General features: G+C 47.6%; 1 protein-coding gene across 1 annotated transcript in view; it reads right to left on the minus strand.

The window, feature by feature from the left end:
• The window catches only part of ppm1h (protein phosphatase, Mg2+/Mn2+ dependent, 1H), a 189,271-nt gene extending 168,624 nt beyond the window's left edge, over positions 1 to 20,647 (minus strand). The window contains exon 1 of the mRNA XM_086009426.1: positions 20,208 to 20,647. Within this exon, the coding sequence (XP_085865552.1) occupies positions 20,208 to 20,440 (233 nt within the window). The 5' untranslated portion in view covers positions 20,441 to 20,647. The remainder of the gene's footprint in view (positions 1 to 20,207) is intronic.
• Positions 20,648 to 22,321: the final 1,674 nt, after the last annotated feature.

The following is a 22,321-nucleotide window of genomic DNA, read 5'->3' on the forward strand; positions in this document are numbered from 1 at the left end:
AATATAAATATGACCAAAACTCATGGTAACAGGAAGGAAAGTGTATGGACAAACATGGGCAACCTATGCAAGATCTGTAATAATATAATATATATTAGCAGATGTTCTGGGGTGTTGCTCATGGAGGACAAGTTGTCTTATAGCAATGCATTATACAAATTGCTATTATATAACACCAAGTGTTCTGTACATCTTAAAACAACAACCACTTAGATAAATCCAAGTTTTCGTACCCCCATCCAGCTAATGCTTGATGTCTTCTTTTTTCATTGAAACAAGACTCAATGGGTAATTTTTGTTATTAATGTTCCAGGGCAGGACTTTGTATAGCAGGAGTGTATACTGGGTTAAGTTTAGTCTGCATTCCCTCCTGGGAGCTCGGGTCAGAGGTAGAGCTACATTACACCGCATTCGAATACACCCACTTGCTAAAGACTGAGGTTCCCGACAGAGCCCCATCCGGATTTTGGGCTTGTGCTTAAATTACACAAGAGTGCTAAAGGTGAAACTGTACCCTAATATTTTGATCCAGCATATTGTAGCTGAGAGTTCAGAATGATCATAAAGATGGGGATTTATTTTTTAAAAAAGGTCTTTTTATCAGCCAACAAGCCTTAAAACATAAGAAATAGGAGCAGGAATAGGCCACTTGGCCCCTCGAGCCTGCTCCGCCATTCAATAAGATCATGGCTGATCTTGAGCTCAAAACCACTTCCCTGCCCGCTCCCCATAACCCTTCACTCCCTTATCTTGCAAAAATCTGTCCATCTCCACCTTAAATGTATTTAATGGCCCAGCCTCCATGGCTCTCTGGGACAGAGAATTCCAGAGATTTACAACCCTCAGAAGAAATTCCTCCTCATCTCAGTTCTAAAAGGGTGGCCCTTGTGATGTGAATGTGAAATCTTTCTCACCCAGATGGCCTAACAGACCCTGTACACTGATGAAAGGCCATTGGGTTGAAACTTTAACTCGGTTTCTCTCTCTCCACAGATGCTGCCTGACCTGCTGAGTGTTTCCAGCATTTTCTCTCTTTATTTCAGATTTCCAATATCCGCAATATTTTGCTTTTGTCCCTGTACTCTTGGTGGGTAATGTTTTGACTTTGTTTCAAATATTGCTGCCTGCCCAAAAAATGGTTGGAAAATTGCACACGACACATTCCTGAATTTCCGATACACATAACTGGCAGATGAGGCTTCCCGCTGAAAGCACAAGGTCAGAAAATTACCGTTCTACGCTGGGTCACTGAATTTCCTACATTTTCCTTCATCCCAAACTGGTCCAGTCTTAATCCCGATTGTTCACTATTCACATGTATAAACCCTTTGCTCTTAGTTTGTCCCTGGTGGAGGAGAATGCTCACTTTCTTGCGCCCAAAATATATACTTCAAATATCCACTTGGACGGAGCAGTGACTGTTCTGGGAAATGCATCCTGAAAATGGGAGGGGGGAGGGGGAGGGTTGAACAAGAGAATGCTAAAAAATAAAAAGGAGGCACTTAGGAACTGCTGGATGAAAAGACCAAAGGTCTATCTAGTTCGCCTGCTACCATCCTGGTAGTCGCATGATGCAATGATAATGGAGTTGTTGACTGATTATAGCAATCAATCTCTATTAATTGGTCTACAACAAACCAAGAAATGATGAGAGAAATACCCCAATGGTGGGGAGCTTTGGGAACCATAGGTCCAAAGTCACCTGATCAACCCAAGCCTGCTACACTTACCACATGTCATGTCTCCAATGGCCTCCTACTGTGCTCCGAGTTCTATGATTTGATTAATTTGTTATTGAATATGAACTGAGGAGATTGCCATCGTTAGATTTTTTGCAAGAATTAATTAATTAACGAAAGCAAATGACTATGGGCCAAAAAATACTCAACATATCTTTTAAAAGATTTGCATACAATATTGCAATGCATATATTATACAACATGTACTGAGAACAGATGCTAATAACATTATACAGACTAGAATTGGTACTTGCAAACACTCACCAGCATCGGCTGAGACAGAGGAAGAAGTGTCAGATGCTTTTGGAGAAGATTGCAAAAGTTTGGAAGTTTTTTTCCCCCCAGTCCAACGGAAATTAAGTTGTTTTTTGTAGATCAGTGCTGGACTTGTGTCTTGCCCCCTTTTTGTTGCACACTTTCCCCCGCCCCCTCTTGTAACACGTCGAAGCTTATGTTAATGCGATACGGACATTCCCGAGGGTTGCATAGTACCTTTGACACTATTAACAGTGGAAAAATATTACATTTTCTGGGCCCTTTATACATTGGTTGTTTCTATGTTCTACTGAATGAACTTTGACACTTAACAAAATCATGTTATATGAAAATAAGTAAAGAAGGTGCGGAGGCAAAGTACTTTGGCATTTTGTAGCTTGAGGGCTTATCAAAACAAGTTGTTCTTGTCAGGTGAATGTAAACGATCCCGTGGCACTATTTGGAAGAGCAGGGGAGTTCTCCCCGGTGTCCTGGGCCAATATTTAACCCCCAATCAACATCACTAAAAACAGATTCTCTGGTCATTATCACATTGCTGTTTGTGGGAGCTTGCTGTGCGCAAATTGGCTGCCGCGTTTCCTACATTACAACAGTGACTCCACTTCAATAAAGTACTTAATTGGGACATCCTGTAGCCACGAAAGGTGCGATATAAATGCAAGTCTTTCTTTCTACCTTTGTGCACACTGGTATTCAGCGTCAAAAGGACACTGATGCACTGGAGAGAGTTCAGGGTAGAACAATAAGGATGGATTCGGGAAAGAAAGTTCTAAAATGTGAGACATTTGCAGAGCAGAATTCGTTTTCATTGGAGAAACAAAAAAAAGAGGGCAGATATGATCCAGATCTTCCAAACGCCGAGAGGTGTAGACGATACAAATGGTAAGCAAGTTATTTGACTTTTGGCTGTGAACACCAAATGAAAGAACACATTTAAATTAACAAAGCCTCAACTGAAACTAAAGATTTGAAAATTTAAAAAACAATTCCCCTCGCAGTTCGGATATGAGGAAGCGACTTTCAGCAGAAGCAGGTCAGGCTGCATAGACCAACACTCTCAAAACGAAGCTGGTTGAATATTCGGTTGGAAATGTGACTGGAGATGGGCAGATGGCAATAAACACTCTACTGGAAGCAGTGGGAGGAGGGAGTTATCTGTATCGAGCAGCAGGCCAAAGTTCAATAAATAATCTGTTTTTTTGCTCGATTGCCTTTGGGGATTTGTGGGAGTTAGCTGGGCAGGGCACAGTCTATGAGGGGCTGTAGATATTTGATGGCTTCCTTATGTTCTTTTATCCGCGGTTGAAATCGGATTACAATCAACTTCGAAAAGAAGCATTTGCAATCTCCGTGATTTCCAGCAACGTACTTTCGAGAGGACGCTTTCTAGTTCTGCAGCTGTGAAAATTAAATTACAAAATAACACGGTTGCAGTCTGATCAACAGTGTACGGATTATGAGCAGAATGCGAATTAGAAGCTCCTGTTGTTATTTTTGGCTGGGCTCGTCTTTAATCAGCGCCTGACCCAAGGACAACAAGCACCTTCAAAAAATATATATATTTGCGACATTATCTTCAGCACAGCACACACCACTGCCGACTCTCACTAAAATCATTTCACTCTAGTTTAGGCAAACAGTGTCCTCCCTTTTTATTTTAGAGTAACCCTTTGGAAACCAACCCTTTCACAGTCAAAAAGCCATCTGCGACAAAACTGGGACGGGAGAGCGCCGCATGCAGTGCATTCTATCCTTTCTCTGGGTTACTGCTCTTCCTGTGGGTCTGCTGGCCCTTCTCGTCGCATTTTCTTCTCCACTTGTCTTCCTTTCTATTCTGTCTCCTGCTTTCTTCCCTCATCATCTTTATGCAGGATACCCAATAATGGCAGGTTGAATATTGGGAAGGCTCGTGTGGACAGCAAGCAACCTCTTCTCATTTCACGTTTAAATGTGTGGGCGAAGTTGAACTCACCTCACATAAAAAAAAAAGTAATCACAAGACTGCTGAGCAAAGTCAAAATAAGGAGCCCAACATCAATTCTGCAACACTCGCTAACTTAAAAACCAATGAGCAATTTGCACGCTCATGAAAATTTTCTGAATTTATTTAACCTCGAGGGAGGTGAGCAACTACAGATTCCAAGAACAGAGAATTCGGCCACTGAACAAAAAATAAAGAAAGGCTTGCATTTCTATCGCGCCTCTCACGACCTCAGGATGTCCCAAAGCGCTTTACTGCCGACAAAGTACTTTTTGAAGTGTAGTCGCTGTTGTAATGTGGGAAATGCGGCAGCCAATTTGCGCACAGCAAGCTCCCACAAACAGCAATGTGATCATGACCAGACAGACTGTCCACAATATCCAATTTAGCTTTACACCTAAATAACAACAGAAAATGCTGGAAAAACTCAGCAGGCCAGGGCAGCATCCGTGGAGAGAGAAATGGAGTCAACGTTTCAGGTCGAAACCCTTCGTCAGAACTGGAAAAAAAAGCAGGAAAAGGGATAGATTTTAAAGCAAGTTGGGGGCTGGGAAAAGGGGGAGGGGATGAAGGAACAACAGGGAAGGTCAGAGATAGGATAGAAAGCAGGAGAGATTAAGAGACATTGAGAGACATTGTAGTTTTACACCTACATTATTTAACCCTGGGCAGCTGCATTCTGTACAAGAATTCATGATGATCCGCGTTATTTGGCCATAATTTAATAAAATTCTATGATGCATGTGTAAGTAATGTTACTCAATACACTGTTTTGGATTTTGAATCTCATTCTACATCATCCACTGTTCTTTGGTACTCAAATGTGGCAAAAACTGCTTTTAATTTCCATTACTCTCCTAATGCAGAGACCTATATGGTCGAGACACCTATATGGTCTTGGCCCAAGTGTCCACACCTTGTCGTTGGGGGTGCCAACCCTCCAGGATTGCCCTGGGGTCTCCAGGAATTGAAGATTAATCCCCTGGTGCAACCGGGGAAGAAAAATCACAGGGGCATTAAAAACATTATGGTTCTTTTTCCAGTTTCTTTGAACATTTCCATTTATTAGCTGTAAAAATATTGGAGACGGGGGAAAAGGTTGTTTGACTGACTGTCACGATTAATCCAATTGGGTAATGAAGGGCTGGATTTTCATTGAGGAGGCGCGTCTACAACATTCGAGGTCGTAGTCCCGCCTCCATCGAGCTCTAGCCAACCCACGCGATTTTGACTTGGTTGACCTTGTTGAATTAAGGGCCACCCGGGAAGAGGTGACGTCACAGATTGACATTTCATCTGTCAAGACCTTTTGACAGATGAAATATCAGCGTCTGACAGCTGTTTGAAGCTGTCAAACACTGACAATCTGTACTCTAAGTTAATTCCTTCCTCTCAGGATGATTTAGAGATCTCTACGGAACAGAAAGCTGAATGCTGCAATTTTTGACAGCTGGCGGCCATTCTGCTTTCTGTGCCGGTGAGATGAGGGACTCCTGAGACCTGAAGGAAGGAAGGCTGTAAAGGTATGTAAAACTTCTTTAAACACCGTAAACACACCAAACACACTTACCTCTGCACTCATGCACCCATCACTCACTTGAACACCGGACATCTCGAACCCCAAGCCTTTCAGCCAGATGGCCCGCCTCGCTAACTTAGCGTGGTTTGGAGCTGTCGAGAATCCCACACCTCAAGAATGAAAATAGGGATTAGGCTAAAAACTGCCTGTTAACTACCTGTTATCAGGCAGTTAATTGGCACTAATCCCCTTCCCGCCTCGGGGAGGTGGCTCCCAGCACAGGTCGAGTACCCGCCTCCTTTGAAACTGGCATGGAGGCGGGTTGGGGGCGGGAAGGGTTCGTGTCTCCCGATTTCGGGATTTTAACCCCCCACACGCCTCCAATCCCGCCTCCACGGCCCAATGAAAATCCTGCCTGAAGAGTCTGTTCCATTTCGGCTCCAGAACTAGCCGGGCCTCTGGCCAAGCTGTTCCAGTACAGCTACAACACTGGCATCTACCCGACAATGGGGAAAACTGCCCAGGTATGTCCTGTCCACAAAAAAAAAGGACAAATCCAATCCGTCCAATTACCGCCCCATCAGTCTACTCTCAATCATCAGCAAAGTGATGGAAGGTGTCAACAGTGCTATCAAGTGGCACTTACTCATCAATAACCTGCTCACCGATGCTCAGTTTGGGTTCGGCCAGGACCACTCGGCTCCCAACCTCATTACAGCCTTGGTCCAAACATGGACAAAAGAGCTGAATTCCAGAGGCGAGGCGACATCAAGGCAGCATTTGACCGAGTGTGGCATCACGGAGACCTAGTAAAATTGAAGTCAATGGGAATCAGGGGAAAGACTCGTCACTGGCTGGAGTCATACCTAGCACAAATGAAGGTGGTTGTGGTTGTTGGAGGCCAATCATCTCAGCCCCAGGACATCGATGCAGCAGTTCTTTAGAGCAGTGTCCTAAGCCCAACCTGATATGCCTATCAATTAGTCCAATAAAAGGCGACGAGTTAAGAACGTAACTGAAGGTTTTTATTGGCTAAATAACAGAGCCCACCCTCGTGGGTGATCCGATCCAACAGGGAGGAATACTAGCCAGTCAGCTACCTTTATACCTGGGCAGGTAATGGGCGGAGTCGGAGGTGGTCAGCCCAGGTATAACAGTGCGACAAGAGGCGACCTCGTGTAGTGATGTGACAGTGAGAACAGTGAGAACAATATACAGTGATAACTATAACAGTGGTTTACCACACAACCATCTTCAGCTGCTTCATCAATGACATTCCCTCCATCATAAGGTCAGAAGTGGGGATGTTCGCTGATGATTGCACAGTGTTCAGTTCCAGATAACGCCTCAGATAATGAGGCAGTCTATGTCGGCATGCAGCAAGACCTGGACGACATTCAGGCTTGGGCTCATAAGTGGCAAGTAACATTCGTGCCACACAAGTGCCAGGCAATGACTGTCTCCAACAACAGACCGTCTAACCACCACTCCTTGACATTCAACGGCATTACCATCGTCGAATCCCCCAACATCAACATCCATTGGCCAGAAACTGAACTGGATCAGCCACATAAATACAGTGGCAACAAGAGCAGGTCAGAGGCTGGGTATTCTGTGGCGAATGTCTCACCTCCTGACTCCCCAAAGCACTTTCCACCATCTACAAGGCACAAGTCAGGAGTGTGATGGAATACTCTCCACTTGCCTGGATGAGTGCAGCTCCAACAACACTCAAGAAGCTCGACACCATCCAGGACAAAGCAGCCTGCTTGATTGGCACCCCATCCACCACCTTAAACATTCACTTTCTCCACCACCGGTGCACCATGGCTGCAGTGTGTACCATCTACAAGATGCACTGCAGCAACTCGCCAAGGCTTCTTCGACAGCACCTCCCAAACCCGCGACCTCTTCCACCTAGAAGGACAAGGGCAGCAGGCGCATGGGAACACCACCACCTCCAAGTCACACTCCATCCTGACTTGGAAGTATACCGTCAATCCTTCATCGTCGCTGGGTCAAAATCCTGGAACTCCCTCCCTAACAGCACTGTGGGAGTACCTTTACCACACGGACTGCAGCGGTTCACCACCACCTTCTCAAGGGCTATTAGGGATGGGCAATAAATGCTGGCCGGGAATGAATTAAAACATTTTTTCCAATTGGCCGTGGGAAGGCAGTGCACTCGGAGGATGGACCAATGGCGGGAGAGTGGGGGCGGGACGGTGCGAAGTGGGAGGTCATGTGATGAAACCTCCAACAATAGGTCCAACCAGAGTTGGCGACCCTGCGTGTAGTTTAAGTTAGTGTCAGTGAAGAAATTCCTCTTCTAACCTTCAAAGTTGTTCGTAACCAGGTGTTTATCCAGGTCTTTTCAGCCGGAGATTCGGCATAATACACAGGGAAGGAGAGAAAATGCCTTAAAAAGGAGCCTTGCCCTTGCATAAGGGAAGGAGGAGTAGCAGCCTCCTGGACTGTTCTATACTGCCGACCAAAGCAAAAAATATATACACAGCTTCTTCCCTGGATCTGCCTCAATAACGATAACAGGAAATGAGTGCACCTTCCTTTGATAGTACTGATGCAAATCCAGGGAAGGAGCGAATGTGTTTTTGTTTACTTTTCCCTTTCACCAGCATATAAAATATTAGTATCACTTATGACTTGTTCCACCTTGTAAGCACGTCCTTATACAGCCAGAAACATTCCCGTCAGCAGTCTCTATTTATGCAAAATATGTGGGGGAATGGGACTGACAGGATTGCTCTGCAGAGAGCCGGCACAGACTCGATAGGCCGAATGGCCTCCTTCCGTGCCGTTATGACACTATGGGGGAAAAATTCAGTTGGTTTGCGCCTCCCGTTTACCCCTAAGAGGCGATGTTAGCGCCGCTCGCGAAATTGCCCACAGATCGTGACGTCAGTTGAGCGTGCAACGGCCCGGTAGTGCCCTGGACGGATATTGAGTCGCGCCCCCTGCCTTGGTGCCTGCCGCTAGGAATGCCAGGTAGAGGGGAACGTTTTCAAGTCGGGAAGGGGCTGGGGGAGCGCTATTTAAAGGCGGGCGCTTCCTGCCTTTTCTTGTCTGCAAAATTTTTGGTTTTAACGCTGTCCTAAGGAGTTTTGGCCCTCAGCACCACATGTGAGGTTCCTAAGCGCCGAGCTCTTTCCCTGGGCCTATCCATTATTGCTTCCAACACAATTGCTTTTGAGGTCTCTCCAGGCCGAGATTCAAGGCTGCAATGAGCAGGGAGTGGCTGGCCAGCAAGTGGCCCCTCCCCTTTAAGAACTGGATGGTGCCAGTCTGTCTGGCTTCCATGGTTACGGACATCGCCTGAGCTTCGGTAGCGTTCTGAGGTTGCGCCTCGCTCCCTGACGTATGCGCCTTGAGAGGTGTGTAGCGCCTGATTTAGCGCTCAAATCACCTCGAGGGCGATAGAGGCGAATTTTGCAGTCTGAGGCGATAATTAGCGCCGAGCGCTAAACTTTGCGCTCAGCCGATATTAGCGCCCCCAGAATGGGCGATACCGAATTATTCCCCCTATGTGAATTGTCCACAGACACTACATTTTGCCAAATTTTTGCCCAGCATGATAGATTAATTGGTTCATTTTTCTCTTGTAAAACATACATCTGTTATTCACAAATCTCTGAAGGTGGCAGGACATGATAAGGCTGTTAAAAAAAAAACATACAGAATCCTTAGCTTTATAAATAGAGTACAGAAGCAAGGAAATTATGCTAAATCTCCATAAATCACTGGTTAGGCCTCAGCTGGAGTATTGTGTCCAATTCTGGGCACCACACTTTAGGAAGGATGTCAAGGCAGTGGAGTGGGTGCAGAGGAGATTTACTAGAATTACACCAGGGATGAAAGACTGCAATTATGTGGAGAGACTGGAGAAACTGAGGTTGTTCTCCTTAGAGCAGAGAAGGTTAAGGGGAGATTTAATAACGGTGATCAAAATTATGAAGGGTTTCGATCGAGTAAATAAGGAGAAACTGTTCCCAGTTGCTGGAGGGTCAGTAACCAGAGGACACAGATTGAAAATAATTGGCCAAAGAACCAGGAGGAAGTGGAGGAGAATTTTTTTTTTTAATGCAGTGAGTTATTATGATCTGGCATGCACCGCCTGAAAGGGTGGTGAAAGCAGATAGGAACTTTCAAAAGGTAATTGGATATATACTTTGAAAGGAAAAATTTGCAAGGCTATGGGAAAAGAGCAGGAGAGTGGGACTGATTGAATAGCTCTTTCAAAGAGCCGGCACGGACGCATTGGGCCGAACGGCCTCCTGTGCTGTTTGACTATTCAACTCTATAAATGACTGCCAGCCTACAGAGGCGTATTACTAACGTTATGGGTATGGAAGTCAGCTCCACAGCGCAGGAGACCTGGAGAAGACACACTCAAACCGCAGAAAAGGTTTTTCCATTAGACATACACAGAAAGATGATTAAACAAGCTAAGGTACTGCACATAAATTAAAACACAGCTCTTTTACACGTGTCCGGTATGTCCTGCTCCTAGTATGTACATTCCTGGCAACTAGTTAAATGTAGGCAAGTATTGTACGGTGTTTCATCGAGTTACACCAAGTCAGAAACAGGCCATTCGGCCCAACTGGTCTGTGCCGGTGTTTATGCTCCACACGAGCCTCCTCCCACCCATCTTTATCTCACCCTATCTGCATACCCTTCTATTCCTTTCACCTTCATGTGCTCATCTAGCTTCCCTTTAAATACATCCCACTGACTTTGTTGGCATACAGGAAAAGTCAAATCAGGATCAGGGATCACAGCCGTTCTACAAAAACTAAAGGAAATGGTAACTGTTCATCAAAACCTGCAATGAACAGAGCAAAAAATTAAGAAAACCGGTACTTTATTGCTTGGTCATTCCGAATCTGCCTCAGTGGGAGCAGCGCATCACTGAATCCTTTTGATTTGATGAAACTTAACATTGGAAAAGGGGGGAATGATGGCTTCAAGACTAACAACAGTTAATTCAGCCTAAGTAGAATCCAGTCTTGCCTTAGCCTCGTTACAATTACTCAAGGCATTCCGAGTGAAATCTTTTTTGAAAAGGGACATCAATACTCCATTAATCAGTGGCCATTGTTATCTGGAGGCTTGCTTAAAAAATAAAAAGTGATCAAACTGAATTCTTCCAGATAAAACCATGAACATTTTCTGACGACATCTTAAGTCACTTTGACATTCAATAATTTTGAAATACTCCCTCGCGGGACAGAAATAGATATAATCTCCTTGGTTGTTTTAAAAAAAAAATTAAGTAGAGCTTGTATGCAACTCTGAAAGGATTACTGTCTGAAGAAATGATAAAAGGCTTTGCTTCAGTTCCCTTACAATCCCCTGTTCCTGCTGTGGTGAGGTGGTGTGGAATGTGAGATACAAACAAGGCTGCCAGAAGTTCTCATCCTGGCAACGCATTCTCTCAGAGAACTCTGCTTTCCTCCAACTCTGGCCTGTTGTGCGCCTTCGAGTTCCTTCGCCCCACCATTGCCGGCTGTGCCTTGAACCACCTAGGTCCCCTAAACACTGGAATTTCCATCCCAAAGTCTCCAGAGACTTGAGCACAAAAATATCTCGGCCAACACTCCCAGTGCAGTGCTGAGGGAGTGCTGCACTGTCGGAGGTGCCGTCTTTTGGAGGAGACGTTAAACCCAGACCCCCGTCCGCTCTCTTGGGTGGACGTAAAAGATCCCATGGCACTATTTCGAAGAAGAGTAGGGGAAGTTATCCCCGGTGTCCTGGGGCCAATATTTATTCCTCAAACCACATAATTAAAACACATTATCTGGTCATGACCACATGTCCTTATCTGAGGAAGGAGTTCAGTGAAGATTCACCAGACTGATACCTGGGATGGCAGGAATGACGTATGAGGAGAGATTGGGTCGATTGGGCTTGTACTCGCTGGAGTTTAGAAGAATGAGAGGGGATCTCATCGAAACCTATAAAATTCTGACAGGACTGGACAGACTAGATGCAGGAAGGATGTTCCCAATGGTCGAGGAGTCCAGAACCAGGGGTCACAGTCTAAGGATAAGGGGTAGGCCATTTAGGACAGAAATGAGGAGGAATTTCTTCACCCAGAGAGTGGTGAACCTGTGGAATTCTCTACCACAGAAGGCAGTAGAGGCCAATACATTAAATATATTCAAGAAGGAGTTGGATATATTTCTTAAGGCTAAAGGGATCAAGGGGTATGGGGAGAAAGCAGGGACAGGGTACTGAATTTGGATGATCAGCCATGATCGCATTGAGGGCTCGAGGGGCCGAATGGCCTACTCCTGCTCCTATCTTCTATGTTTTTCTATATTGTTGTTTGTGGGAGCTTGCCGTGTGCAAATTGGCAGCCACGTTTCCTACATTACAACAGTGACTACACTTCAGAAGTACTTCATTGGCTATAAAGCGCTTGGGGACGTCCGTTTGCTGTGAAAGGTGCTGTAGAAATATATATTAAATTCTCCAAACATTTTTGCCTCTCTCCTACTTGGCCAACCTCTTGGATCAAGCATTTGGTCACCTGTCCTAATGCCTCCTTTGGTGTAAATTTTGTGTCTGATTATGCTCCCGTGAAGCGCCTTGGGATGTTTTTACTATGTTAAAGGCGCTGTATAAATGCAAGTCATTGTTGTTATTGAAAAAACACTCAAGACATTGGTAGCAGGATGAGAGAAAGAAATCTGTGCATCACTTCGATCAGCAATACACCACCAAAGGAATGCAAGGTCCCCAACAAACATTTCATTCAGTTATCAAAAGATCAATGACAAGCCAGGTTTTATTAACAATGGCCCTCAATGTTGCACCTATGATCCTTGCTCCTTATTGAACGAGACACACACAAGTGATTACTCTGGCATTTTAGTAAAAGGAACTGCAGACTTAAAAAGATTCCAGTGCTGCTGATGAGCTGACGTTCCTGAATTTAATCCTGAATTACGTCATCCATTACGTCTACCACATGAATCAGGTGGCAGATGTGGATCAGCAATATTCTCTGTCTGATTTGTCAAGGGTAAGCAATAGTAACATCTCAAGACACCTACACTTTTTTTGTACCATATTTGATTCTTCCTTTTTTTTGGGAAGTGAGATCTATTGGTTTGGGTAGAGTCATAATGAAAAAGGTAAAGGTTGAAATCGCGGAGGTACTGGCCATAATCTTCCAATCCTCCTTAGATACAGGGGTGGTGCCAGAGGACTGGAGAATTGCAAATGTTACACCCTTGTTCAAAAAAGGGTGCAAGGAAAAACTCCCCAACTACAGGCCAGTCAGTTTAACCTCACTGGTGGGCAAGCTTTTAGAAACAATAATCAGGGACAAAATTAACAGTCACTTGGACAAGTGTTGATTAATTAAGGAAAGCCAGCACGGATTTGTTAAAGGCAAATCGTATTTAACTTTTGAGTTTTTTGATGAGGTAACAGAGAGGGTTGATGAGGGCAATGTGGTTGATTTGGTGTATATGGATTTCCAAAAGGCACTAGATAAAGTGCCCCATACAGGCTTGCCAGCAAAGTTGAAGCCCATGGAATAAAAGGGACAGTGGCAGCATGGATAAGAAATTGGCTAAGTGACAGGAAACATAGAGTAGTGGTGAAAGGTTGTTTAATCGGACTGGAGGAAGGTACACAGTGGTGTTCCCCAGGGATCGGTACTAGGACCACTGTTTTTCTTGATATAACGTAATGACTTGGACTTGGGTGTACAGGAAGGATGTGAAGGCCTTAGAGAGGGTGCAGAAAAGATTTACAAGAATGGTTCCAGGGATGAGGGACTTCAGTTACGTGGATAGACTGGAGAAGCTGGGGTTGTTGTCCTTAAAGCAGAGAAGGTTGGGAGGAGATTTGACAGAGGCGTTCAAAATCACGAGGGGTCCAGACAGAGTAGATAGGGAGAAACTGTTCTCATTGGCGAAAGGGTCGAGAACCAGAGGAGACAGATTTAAGGTGATTGGCAGAAGAACCAAAGGCGACATGAGGAAAAACTTTTTTACACAGCGAGTGGTTAGGATCTGGCTTTCAAAAGGGAGTTGGATAAGTACCCGAGGGAAAAAAAATTGCAGGGCTACGGGGAAAGGGTGGGTGAGTGGGACTAGCTGAAGTGAGAGCCGGCACGAGCTTGAGGGGACGAATGGCTGCCTTCTGTGCTGTAGCCATTCTATGATTCTAGGTTAAAAATCTCAGTAGGCATTACTGGGAAGACTGGCATTTATTGCCCATCCCTTGTTGCCCCGAGAAGGTGGTGGTGGTGGGCCGCCTTCTTTATGTAGTGGTTTGATGTTTCTCCTTCACTTTGTGTGGTCTTGGGCCAAGGATTCCCAGGTGTCGGTGAGGATGTTGCACTTTTTCAAGGAGGCTTTGAGGGTGTCCTTGAAGCGTTTCTTCTGCCCACCTGGGGCTCTCTTGCCGTGCCGGAGCTCCGAGTAGAGCGCTTGTTTTGGGAGTCTCGTATCGAGCATGCGGACGATGTGACCCGTCCATCGGAGCTCATCGGGCGTGGTCAAAGCTTCGATGCTGGGGATGTTGGCCTGAGCGAGAACACTGATGTTGGTGCGCCTATCCTGCCTATGGATTTGCAGGACCTTGCGGAGGCAGCGTCGGTGGTACCTCGCCAGCGCTTTGAGGTGCCTGCTGTACATGGTCCATGTCTCTGAGGCATACAGGAGGGCGGGTATTACTACTGCTCTGTAGACCATGAGCTTAGTGCCGGGTTTGAGGTCCTGGTCTTCAAACACTCTCTTCCTCAGGCGACCGAAGGCTGCACTGGCACACTGAAGGCGATGTTGGGCGGTGAAGGCTGAATACCTCGAGTCTCTTCGCCGGGAGCAAGCAGAAGCCAAGCGCAAGGAGCGCACGTCAACCCAAGCACCCCACCCACTCGCCCCTTCAACCACCGTCTGCCCCACCTGTGACAGAGACTGTAGGTCCAGCATTGGACTCATCAGTCACCTGCGAACTCATTTTTAGTGTGGAAGCAGGTCATCCTCGGTTCCGAGGGACTGCCTAAGAAGGAGGAGTGGTTTGATACAACTGAGTAGTTTCCTAAGCCACTTCAGAGAAGAGTTACGAGTCATCCACATATGGTGTGGGACTGGAGTCACATATAGGCCAGACCAGGTAAAGAAAACAGGTTCCCTTCCTTAAAAGGAAATTAGTGAGGCAGTTAGGTTTATACAACATTCAGACAGTTTCATTTCCACTTTTATTGATAACAGCTCCCCCCCCCCCCACCCCCACCTCCCCAACTGAATTCAAATTCTCAAATTGCCATGGTGGAATCTGAACACTAGACTATTAGTCCAGGCCTTACTTCTTGTAATTTAGTATTCACTGCTCACAATGTGGTTTCCTCTACATTGGGGAGATCAAATGCTGACTGGGTGATCACTTTGCAGAACACCGCCGTTCAGTCCGCAAGCTTGACTCTGAGCTTTCAGTTGCTAGCCATGTTAAGGATTTTTGAGAATGTAACTAGCAGGGTAGATAAAGGGGAACCAGTGGATGTAGTATATTTGGATTTCCAAAAGGCATTCGATAAGGTGCCACATAAAAGGTTGTTCTGCAAGATAAGGGCTCATGGGGTTGGGGGTAATATAATAGCATGGATAGAGGATTGGTTAATGGACAGAAAACAGAGAGTAGGGATAAACGGGTCATTTGCAGGTTGCAGCTAGTGAGGTGCCACAAGGATCAGTGCTTGGGTCTCAGCTATTTACAATCTATATTAATGAGTTAGTTGAAAGGACCGAGTGCAATGTATCCAAGTTTGCTGACGTTACAAAGCTAGGTGGGAAAGTAAGCTGTGAGGAGGACACAAAGAGCCTGAAAAGGGGTTGTGAGTGGGCAATAAGGTGGCAGGTGGAGTATATTGTGGGGAAATGTGAGGTTATTCACTTTGGTAGGAAGAATAGAAAAACAGAATATTTTTTAAATGGTAAGGAACCATTAAATGTTGGTGTTCAGAGAGATTTAGGTGTCCTAGCACAAGAAACACAGAGTTAGCATGCAGGTACAACAAGCAATTAGGAAGGCAAATGGCATGTTGGCCTTTATTGCAAGGGGGTTGAAGTACAAGAGTTCAATTGTACAGGGCCTTGGTGAGACCACACTTGGGAGCACTGTGCACAGTTTTTATCTCCTTAGCTGAGGAAGGACATACTTGCCTTAGAGGCAGTGCAACGAAGGTTCACTAGATTGATTCCTTGGATGAGAGGGTTGTCCTATCAGGAGAGATTGAGTGGATTGGGCCGATACACTCTAGAGTTTAGAAGAATGAGAGGTCATCTCACTGAAACATATAAGATTCTGAGGGGGATTGACAGGGTAATGTTGAGAGGTTGTTTCCCCTGGCTGGAGAGTCTAGAACTAGGGGGCATAATTTCAGGATAAGGGGTCGGCCATTTTAGACTGAGATGAGGAGGAATTTCTTCACTCGGAGGGTTGTGAATCTTTGGAATTCTCTACCCCAAAGCTGAATCGTTGAGTATATTCAAGGCTAATATCAATAGATTTTTGGACTCGTGGGGAATTAAGGGATATGGAGATAGGACAGGAAAGTGGAGTTGAGGTTGAAGATCAGCCATGATCTTATTGAATGGTGGAGCAGGCTTGAGGGCCCGTACGACCTACTCCTGCTCCTAACTGTTTTATGTTCTTAATACTCTGTCCCACTCCCACCTCGGACTCCTACACTGTTCTACTGAAGGTCAATGGAAGCTTGAGGAACAGCACCTCATCTTTCGATTAGGCACGTTACAACCTTCCGGACTCAACATTATAGAATCATAGAATGATGCAGCACAGAAGGTGAACATTCGGCCCATCGTTCCTGTGCCAGCTCTTTGGTCGAGCTATCCAATTAATCCCATCCCCCCCCTGCTCTCTCCCCATAACCCTGTAATTTGTTCCCCTTCAAGTATTTATCCAATTCAGTTTTGAATGCAACTGTTGAATCTACTTCCACCACCCTTCAGACAGTGCATTCCAGATCACAACAACTCGCTGTGTAAAAAAATGTTTCCGCCTGTCACCTCTGGTTCTTTTGCCAATCACCTTAAATCTTGGTCCTCTGGTTACTGACCCTTCTGCCACTGGAAGCAGTTTCTCCTTATTTACTCTATCAAAACCCTACATAATCTGGAACACCTTTATCAGATCTCCTCTTAACGTTCTCTGCTCTAAGGAGAACAATCCCAGCTTCTCCACATAACTAAGGTTCCTCGTCCCTGGTACCATTCTAGTAAATGTATCCATGCTGCCACTGTCCCTTTAATCCCACGGGCTTTCATTTTGCTAACAAGTTTATTATGTGGTACTTTGTCAAATGCCTTTTGAAAGTCCATATACACAGCATCAACCGCACTACCCTCATCAACCCTCTCTGTTACTTCAAAGAACTCAAATCAAGTTGGTCAAACACAATTTGCCTTTAACAAATCTGTGCTGACTTTCATTTATTAGCCTATACTTTTCTAAATGTTAATTCATTTTGTCCCGGATATATTGTCTCAAAGTTTCCACACCGCCGACAATAGGCTGACTGGCCTGTTGTTGCCAGATTTATCCGCGCCCTTTTTTAAACAGGGGTGTAACATTTGCATCCTACAGTCCTCTGGCACCACCCCTATATCCAAGGAGGATTGGAAGATTGTGGCCAGAGCCTCTGCAATTTCCACCCTTACTTCCCTCAGTAACCTAGGATCAATGTTCTCTTTAAGCTGCGCGGCGCTCCAGGGATACCGCGCAGCCAGCTTTTCAACCCAAAAAACACACATGCACGGGATTTTGAATGGGTCGCGCGGCAAAAAATTTTACAGGGAACATTGCCTAGGATGCATCGCAGTTTTATACGATGAGGACTGCCAGCCTTTTAAGTACATCCTCTTTATCTATTTTTATCCCATCCAATATCGTTACTGCCTCCTCCTTTACTGCTACACTGGCAGCATCCTCTTCTCTAGCGAAGACAGATGCAAAGTACTCATTTAGTACCTCAGCCATGCATTGAGTTCAACAATTTCAGATCATAACCACTGCATAACCCATTTTTTTTTTGAACAGCAGATGCTGGTAATGATTCCGCTGTTGCCATTTACAGCTTCTCTAGACCTGTCTGGAATGGAGTATAAAAGTAGGGAAGTCCTGTTACAACTGTACAGGGCGTTGGTGAGACCACACCTGGAGCACTGCGTACAGTTTAGGTCTCCTTATTTAAGGAAGGATATACTTGCATTGGAGGCCGTTCAGAGAAGGTTGACGAGGTTGATTCCGGAGATGAAGGGGTTGTCTGATGAAGAAAGGTTGAGCAGGTTGGGCCTATACTCATTGGAGTTTAGAAGAATGAGAGGGGATCTTATTGAAACATACAAGATTCTGAGGGGGCTGGACAGGGTGGATGCAGAGAGGATGTTTCCCCTCGTGGGGGAATCTAGAACTAGGGGGCAATGTCTCAGAATAAGGGGGCACCCATTTAAATCGGAAATTAGGAGGAATTTCTTCTCAGAGGGTCGTGAATCTTTGGAATTCTCCTCCCCAGAGAGCTGTGGAGGCTGGGTCATTGAATATATTTAAGGTGGAGATAGACAGATTTTTGAACGATAAGGGAGTCGAGGGTTATGGGGAGCGGGCAGGGAAGTGGAGTTGAGGCCAAGATCAGATCAGCCATGATCTCATTGAATGGTGGAACAGGCTCGAGGGGCCGAATGACCTCCTCCTGCTCCTACGTCTTATGTTATTATCTTTTGTTTCTTTACTTGTCCCATTACCACCCCCTTTTGCCTCGCACCATCATCCCTTTTGTCATTTAATCTCTCCTGCCTTCCACCCGATCACAGGCCCTCCCTTTTGTTCTTTCCTCCCCTCCCCCCCTTTCCCTGCCCCCGCACCTGCTTAAAACCTGTTACATCTCCAACACCTTCCAGTTCTGACGAAAGATCATCGACCCGAAACATTAACAGTTTTTTCCCCTCTCTCCGCAGACACTGCCTGACCCGCTGAGTATTTACAGAAACATAGAAGATAGGAGGAGTAGGCCATTCGGCCCCTCGAGCCTGCTCCGCCATTCAATGAGATCATGGCTGATCATCCAAATTCAGTACCCGGTCCCTGCCTTCTCCCCATATCCCTTGATCCCTTTAGCCTTAAGAAATATATCTAACTCCTTCTTGAATATATTTAATGAATTGGCCTCCACTGCCGTCTGTGGTAGAGAATTCCACAGGTTCACCACTCTCTGGGTGAAGAAATTCCTCCTCATCTCTGTCCTAAATGGCTTACCCCTTATCCTTAGACTGTGACCCCTGGTTCTGGACTCCCCGACCATCGGGAACATCCTTCCTGCATCTAGTCTGTCTAGTCCTGTTAGAATTTTTATAAGTTTCAATGAGAACCCCTCTCATTCTTCTAAACTCCAGCGAATATAAGCCTAATCGACCCAATCTCTCTTCATCCAGCAATCGCAGTTGTATTGGTCCAGGCCTTTGGATCATTCGTCCAGCAACATGACCATTCAGCCAGCTCACCGTGCCCTGCACAGTTAAGTTAAACACGGTTGGGATCATTCTTGAGCAACACGGAAAAGCAGCTTCCTGAACATCATGGCCAAGATCAGGAATCCTGGGTAGTATCTGTGTTCTACTGCACAATGATGCTGCACATTGGTGTACCACTGCACTGCACTGCACCAGTTGACCCCTATCAATTAAATGCACAGCCTTAAAAGCATCCTAGTGTTTGTAGGGTTGCTCTGAATCATGGGTGAGCAGCACCACTGCAAGGATTGAGATGATGCAGTCTGTAAACTCCATTCAATACATGTTGTCAACCTGCACTTGGGGGAGGGGGGGAATCTTTTATCCTAAACGTGTACAAATCCTGAGTGAAAGCCACTGCATACCTGAACATACATTCCTCCCACATCGATCCCTTAAAGGGGCAACGTTGCAGTACAGCAACTTGCAACAGACGTTGACCCACATTAGCAGACATAAAAGCTTTAAATCTAGTTTCCTCCTTACCACACGTCACCTTTAAGCACACAGTATTCTCACCAGGATGCAGTTTGCAATTTGACACCCTGCCTGGCGTGTGGTTCGTCGGTCATATCGCGCGTCATTACACCGATGATGGGATGGGGATGGGGATGGTTAAAGAGCTGGGTTCAGGCCACTTGCATCATTTTATTTTGCAACCCCCCTACTGTACATTTCAAACTGCATCAACATCAGAACAAACATTCACCTCGCTCCCAATTCTAAGGCTGGGCTGGGGGCAGAAATGTGTAACAATTTCACAAATGATATGAATTAATTTTATGCAAATAACTCCCTTCCCACCCCCTCACCACTAGTTATCAACTGCAAATGATCTTATTTTAGGAGTCTTTAAACATTCAAAGTCTGCAGTGAATCCTGCCAATAAATTCAACTGCGTTCATTGCACATCGCCTGTATTACAAGTGCGTGGGATACATAAACCATCAGATCCGACCAGAACGAACTCTGGACTAGAAACATGGAACATATGCCCTACAGGGATGGATATATATGTATATTTTTACCGGACACATTTGCTGAAAAGGTCCGCTCACGGTCAGAAGTGTATTATAAAAGTGATGATTATTATTCATTAAGGGGAATCGCCACCTCCTTGTACTTACTCCGCATAGCCAGTAGCCCACGGCAACCTTTTGCTCTCTTTCAATGTTAAGATGGGTCTGGCGATATGATCCGCAGAGCACTCGATCTCATCGTGAGAGAGTCCCAGGAACTCCGGCCTGCTATAGGGGAATTTCATCGGTAACTCGGTCCCGTTGACATGTTCAGCACTGGCGTTTCCAGCCATGATGCCTCCCATGAAATTGGCGACAGCAGATTTCACCCGGGTGAGCATCTTATTGCTGGTGGTCGGGCTGGAGCAGCAGGCGCGTCTTCCCCCGCCTTGGCTTCGCTTCCCTCTCCCGCAACGCACGCAGGAAACCCAACTTAAACCCCCCTCCCGGCTGCGGAGAGAGAGACAAGAACAAGCCGGCGGAGAGGCTCAGAGTGGCAGGGTGGGGGAACGCGGAAATCAAGCCATGATGATTGGGTGTCATGTGATGGAGGACTTGCGCTACACTGAGGGCAGCGGGAGAGGGGGGAATGAGGGGAGAGAAGGGGGGGGAATGAGGGGAGAGAAGGGGGGGGAATGAGGGGAGAGAAGGGGGGGGGGAATGAGGGGAGAGAAGGGGGGGGGAATGAGGGGAGAGAAGGGGGGGGAATGAGGGGAGAGAAGGGGGGGGAATGAGGGAGAGAAGGGGGGGGAATGAGGGGAGAGAAGGGGGGGGGAATGAGGAGGAGGGAGGGGGGGGGGAATGAGAGGAGGGAGGGGGGGGGGAATGAGAGGAGGGAGGGGGGGGGAATGAGGAGGAGGGGGGGGGATGAGGAGGGAGGGGGGGGGAATGAGAGGAGGGAGGGGGGGGGGAATGAGAGGAGGGAGGGGGGGGGGAATGAGAGGAGGGAGGGGGGGGGGAATGAGAGGAGGGAGGGGGGGGGGAATGAGAGGAGGGAGGGGGGGGGGAATGAGAGGAGGGAGGGGGGGGGGAATGAGAGGAGGGAGGGGGGGGGGAATGAGAGGAGGGAGGGGGGGGGGAATGAGAGGAGGGAGGGGGGGGGGAATGAGAGGAGGGAGGGGGGGGGGGAATGAGAGGAGGGAGGGGGGGGGGAATGAGAGGAGGGAGGGGGGGGGGAATGAGAGGAGGGAGGGGGGGGGGGAATGAGAGGAGGGAGGGGGGGGGGGAATGAGAGGAGGGAGGGGGGGGGGAATGAGAGGAGGGAGGGGGGGGGGAATGAGAGGAGGGAGGGGGGGGGGGAATGAGAGGAGGGAGGGGGGGGGGGAATGAGAGGAGGGAGGGGGGGGGGGAATGAGAGGAGGGAGGGGGGGGGGAATGAGAGGAGGGAGGGGGGGGGAATGAGAGGAGGGAGGGGGGGGGGGGAATGAGAGGAGGGAGGGGGGGGGGAATGAGAGGAGGGAGGGGGGGGGGAATGAGAGGAGGGAGGGGGGGGGGAATGAGAGGAGGGAGGGGGGGGGGGAATGAGAGGAGGGAGGGGGGGGGGGAATGAGAGGAGGGAGGGGGGGGGGGAATGAGAGGAGGGAGGGGGGGGGGGAATGAGAGGAGGGAGGGGGGGGGGGAATGAGAGGAGGGAGGGGGGGGGGGGAATGAGAGGAGGGAGGGGGGGGGGAATGAGAGGAGGGAGGGGGGGGGGGGAATGAGAGGAGGGAGGGGGGGGGGGGAATGAGAGGAGGGAGGGGGGGGGGGGTTGAGGAGGGTGGGGGGGGGGATTGAGTGGGTGGGGGGGGGGGATTGAGAGGTGGGAGGGGGGGGGGGGGGAATGAGAGGTGGGAGGGGGGGGGGGGAATGGAGGTGGAGGGGGGGGGGGAATGAGTGGAGGGAGGGGGGGGGGGTTGAGGAGAGGGGGGGGGGATGAGAGGTGGGAGGGGGGGGGGATGAGAGGAGGGAGGGGGGGGGGGAATGAGTGGAGGGTGGGGGGGGGTTGGTGGTGGGTGGGGGGGGTTGGTGGTGGGTGGGGGGGGATGTGTGGGGTGGGGGGGGGGATGAGAGGTGGGTGGGGGGGGGGGTTGTGTGGTGGGTGGGGGGGGGGGTTGGTGTGGAGGGTGGGGGGGGGAATGAGAGGAGGGTGGGGGGGGGGAATGAGAGGAGGGAGGGGGGGGGGAATGAGAGGAGGGAGGGGGGGGGGAATGAGAGGAGGGAGGGGGGGGGGGAATGAGAGGAGG

The sequence above is a fragment of the Somniosus microcephalus genome, chromosome 16, assembly GCF_052327205.1.
Source record: "Somniosus microcephalus isolate GS21.2 chromosome 16, FLI_Smic_1.0, whole genome shotgun sequence".
NCBI lineage: Eukaryota > Metazoa > Chordata > Chondrichthyes > Squaliformes > Somniosidae > Somniosus > Somniosus microcephalus.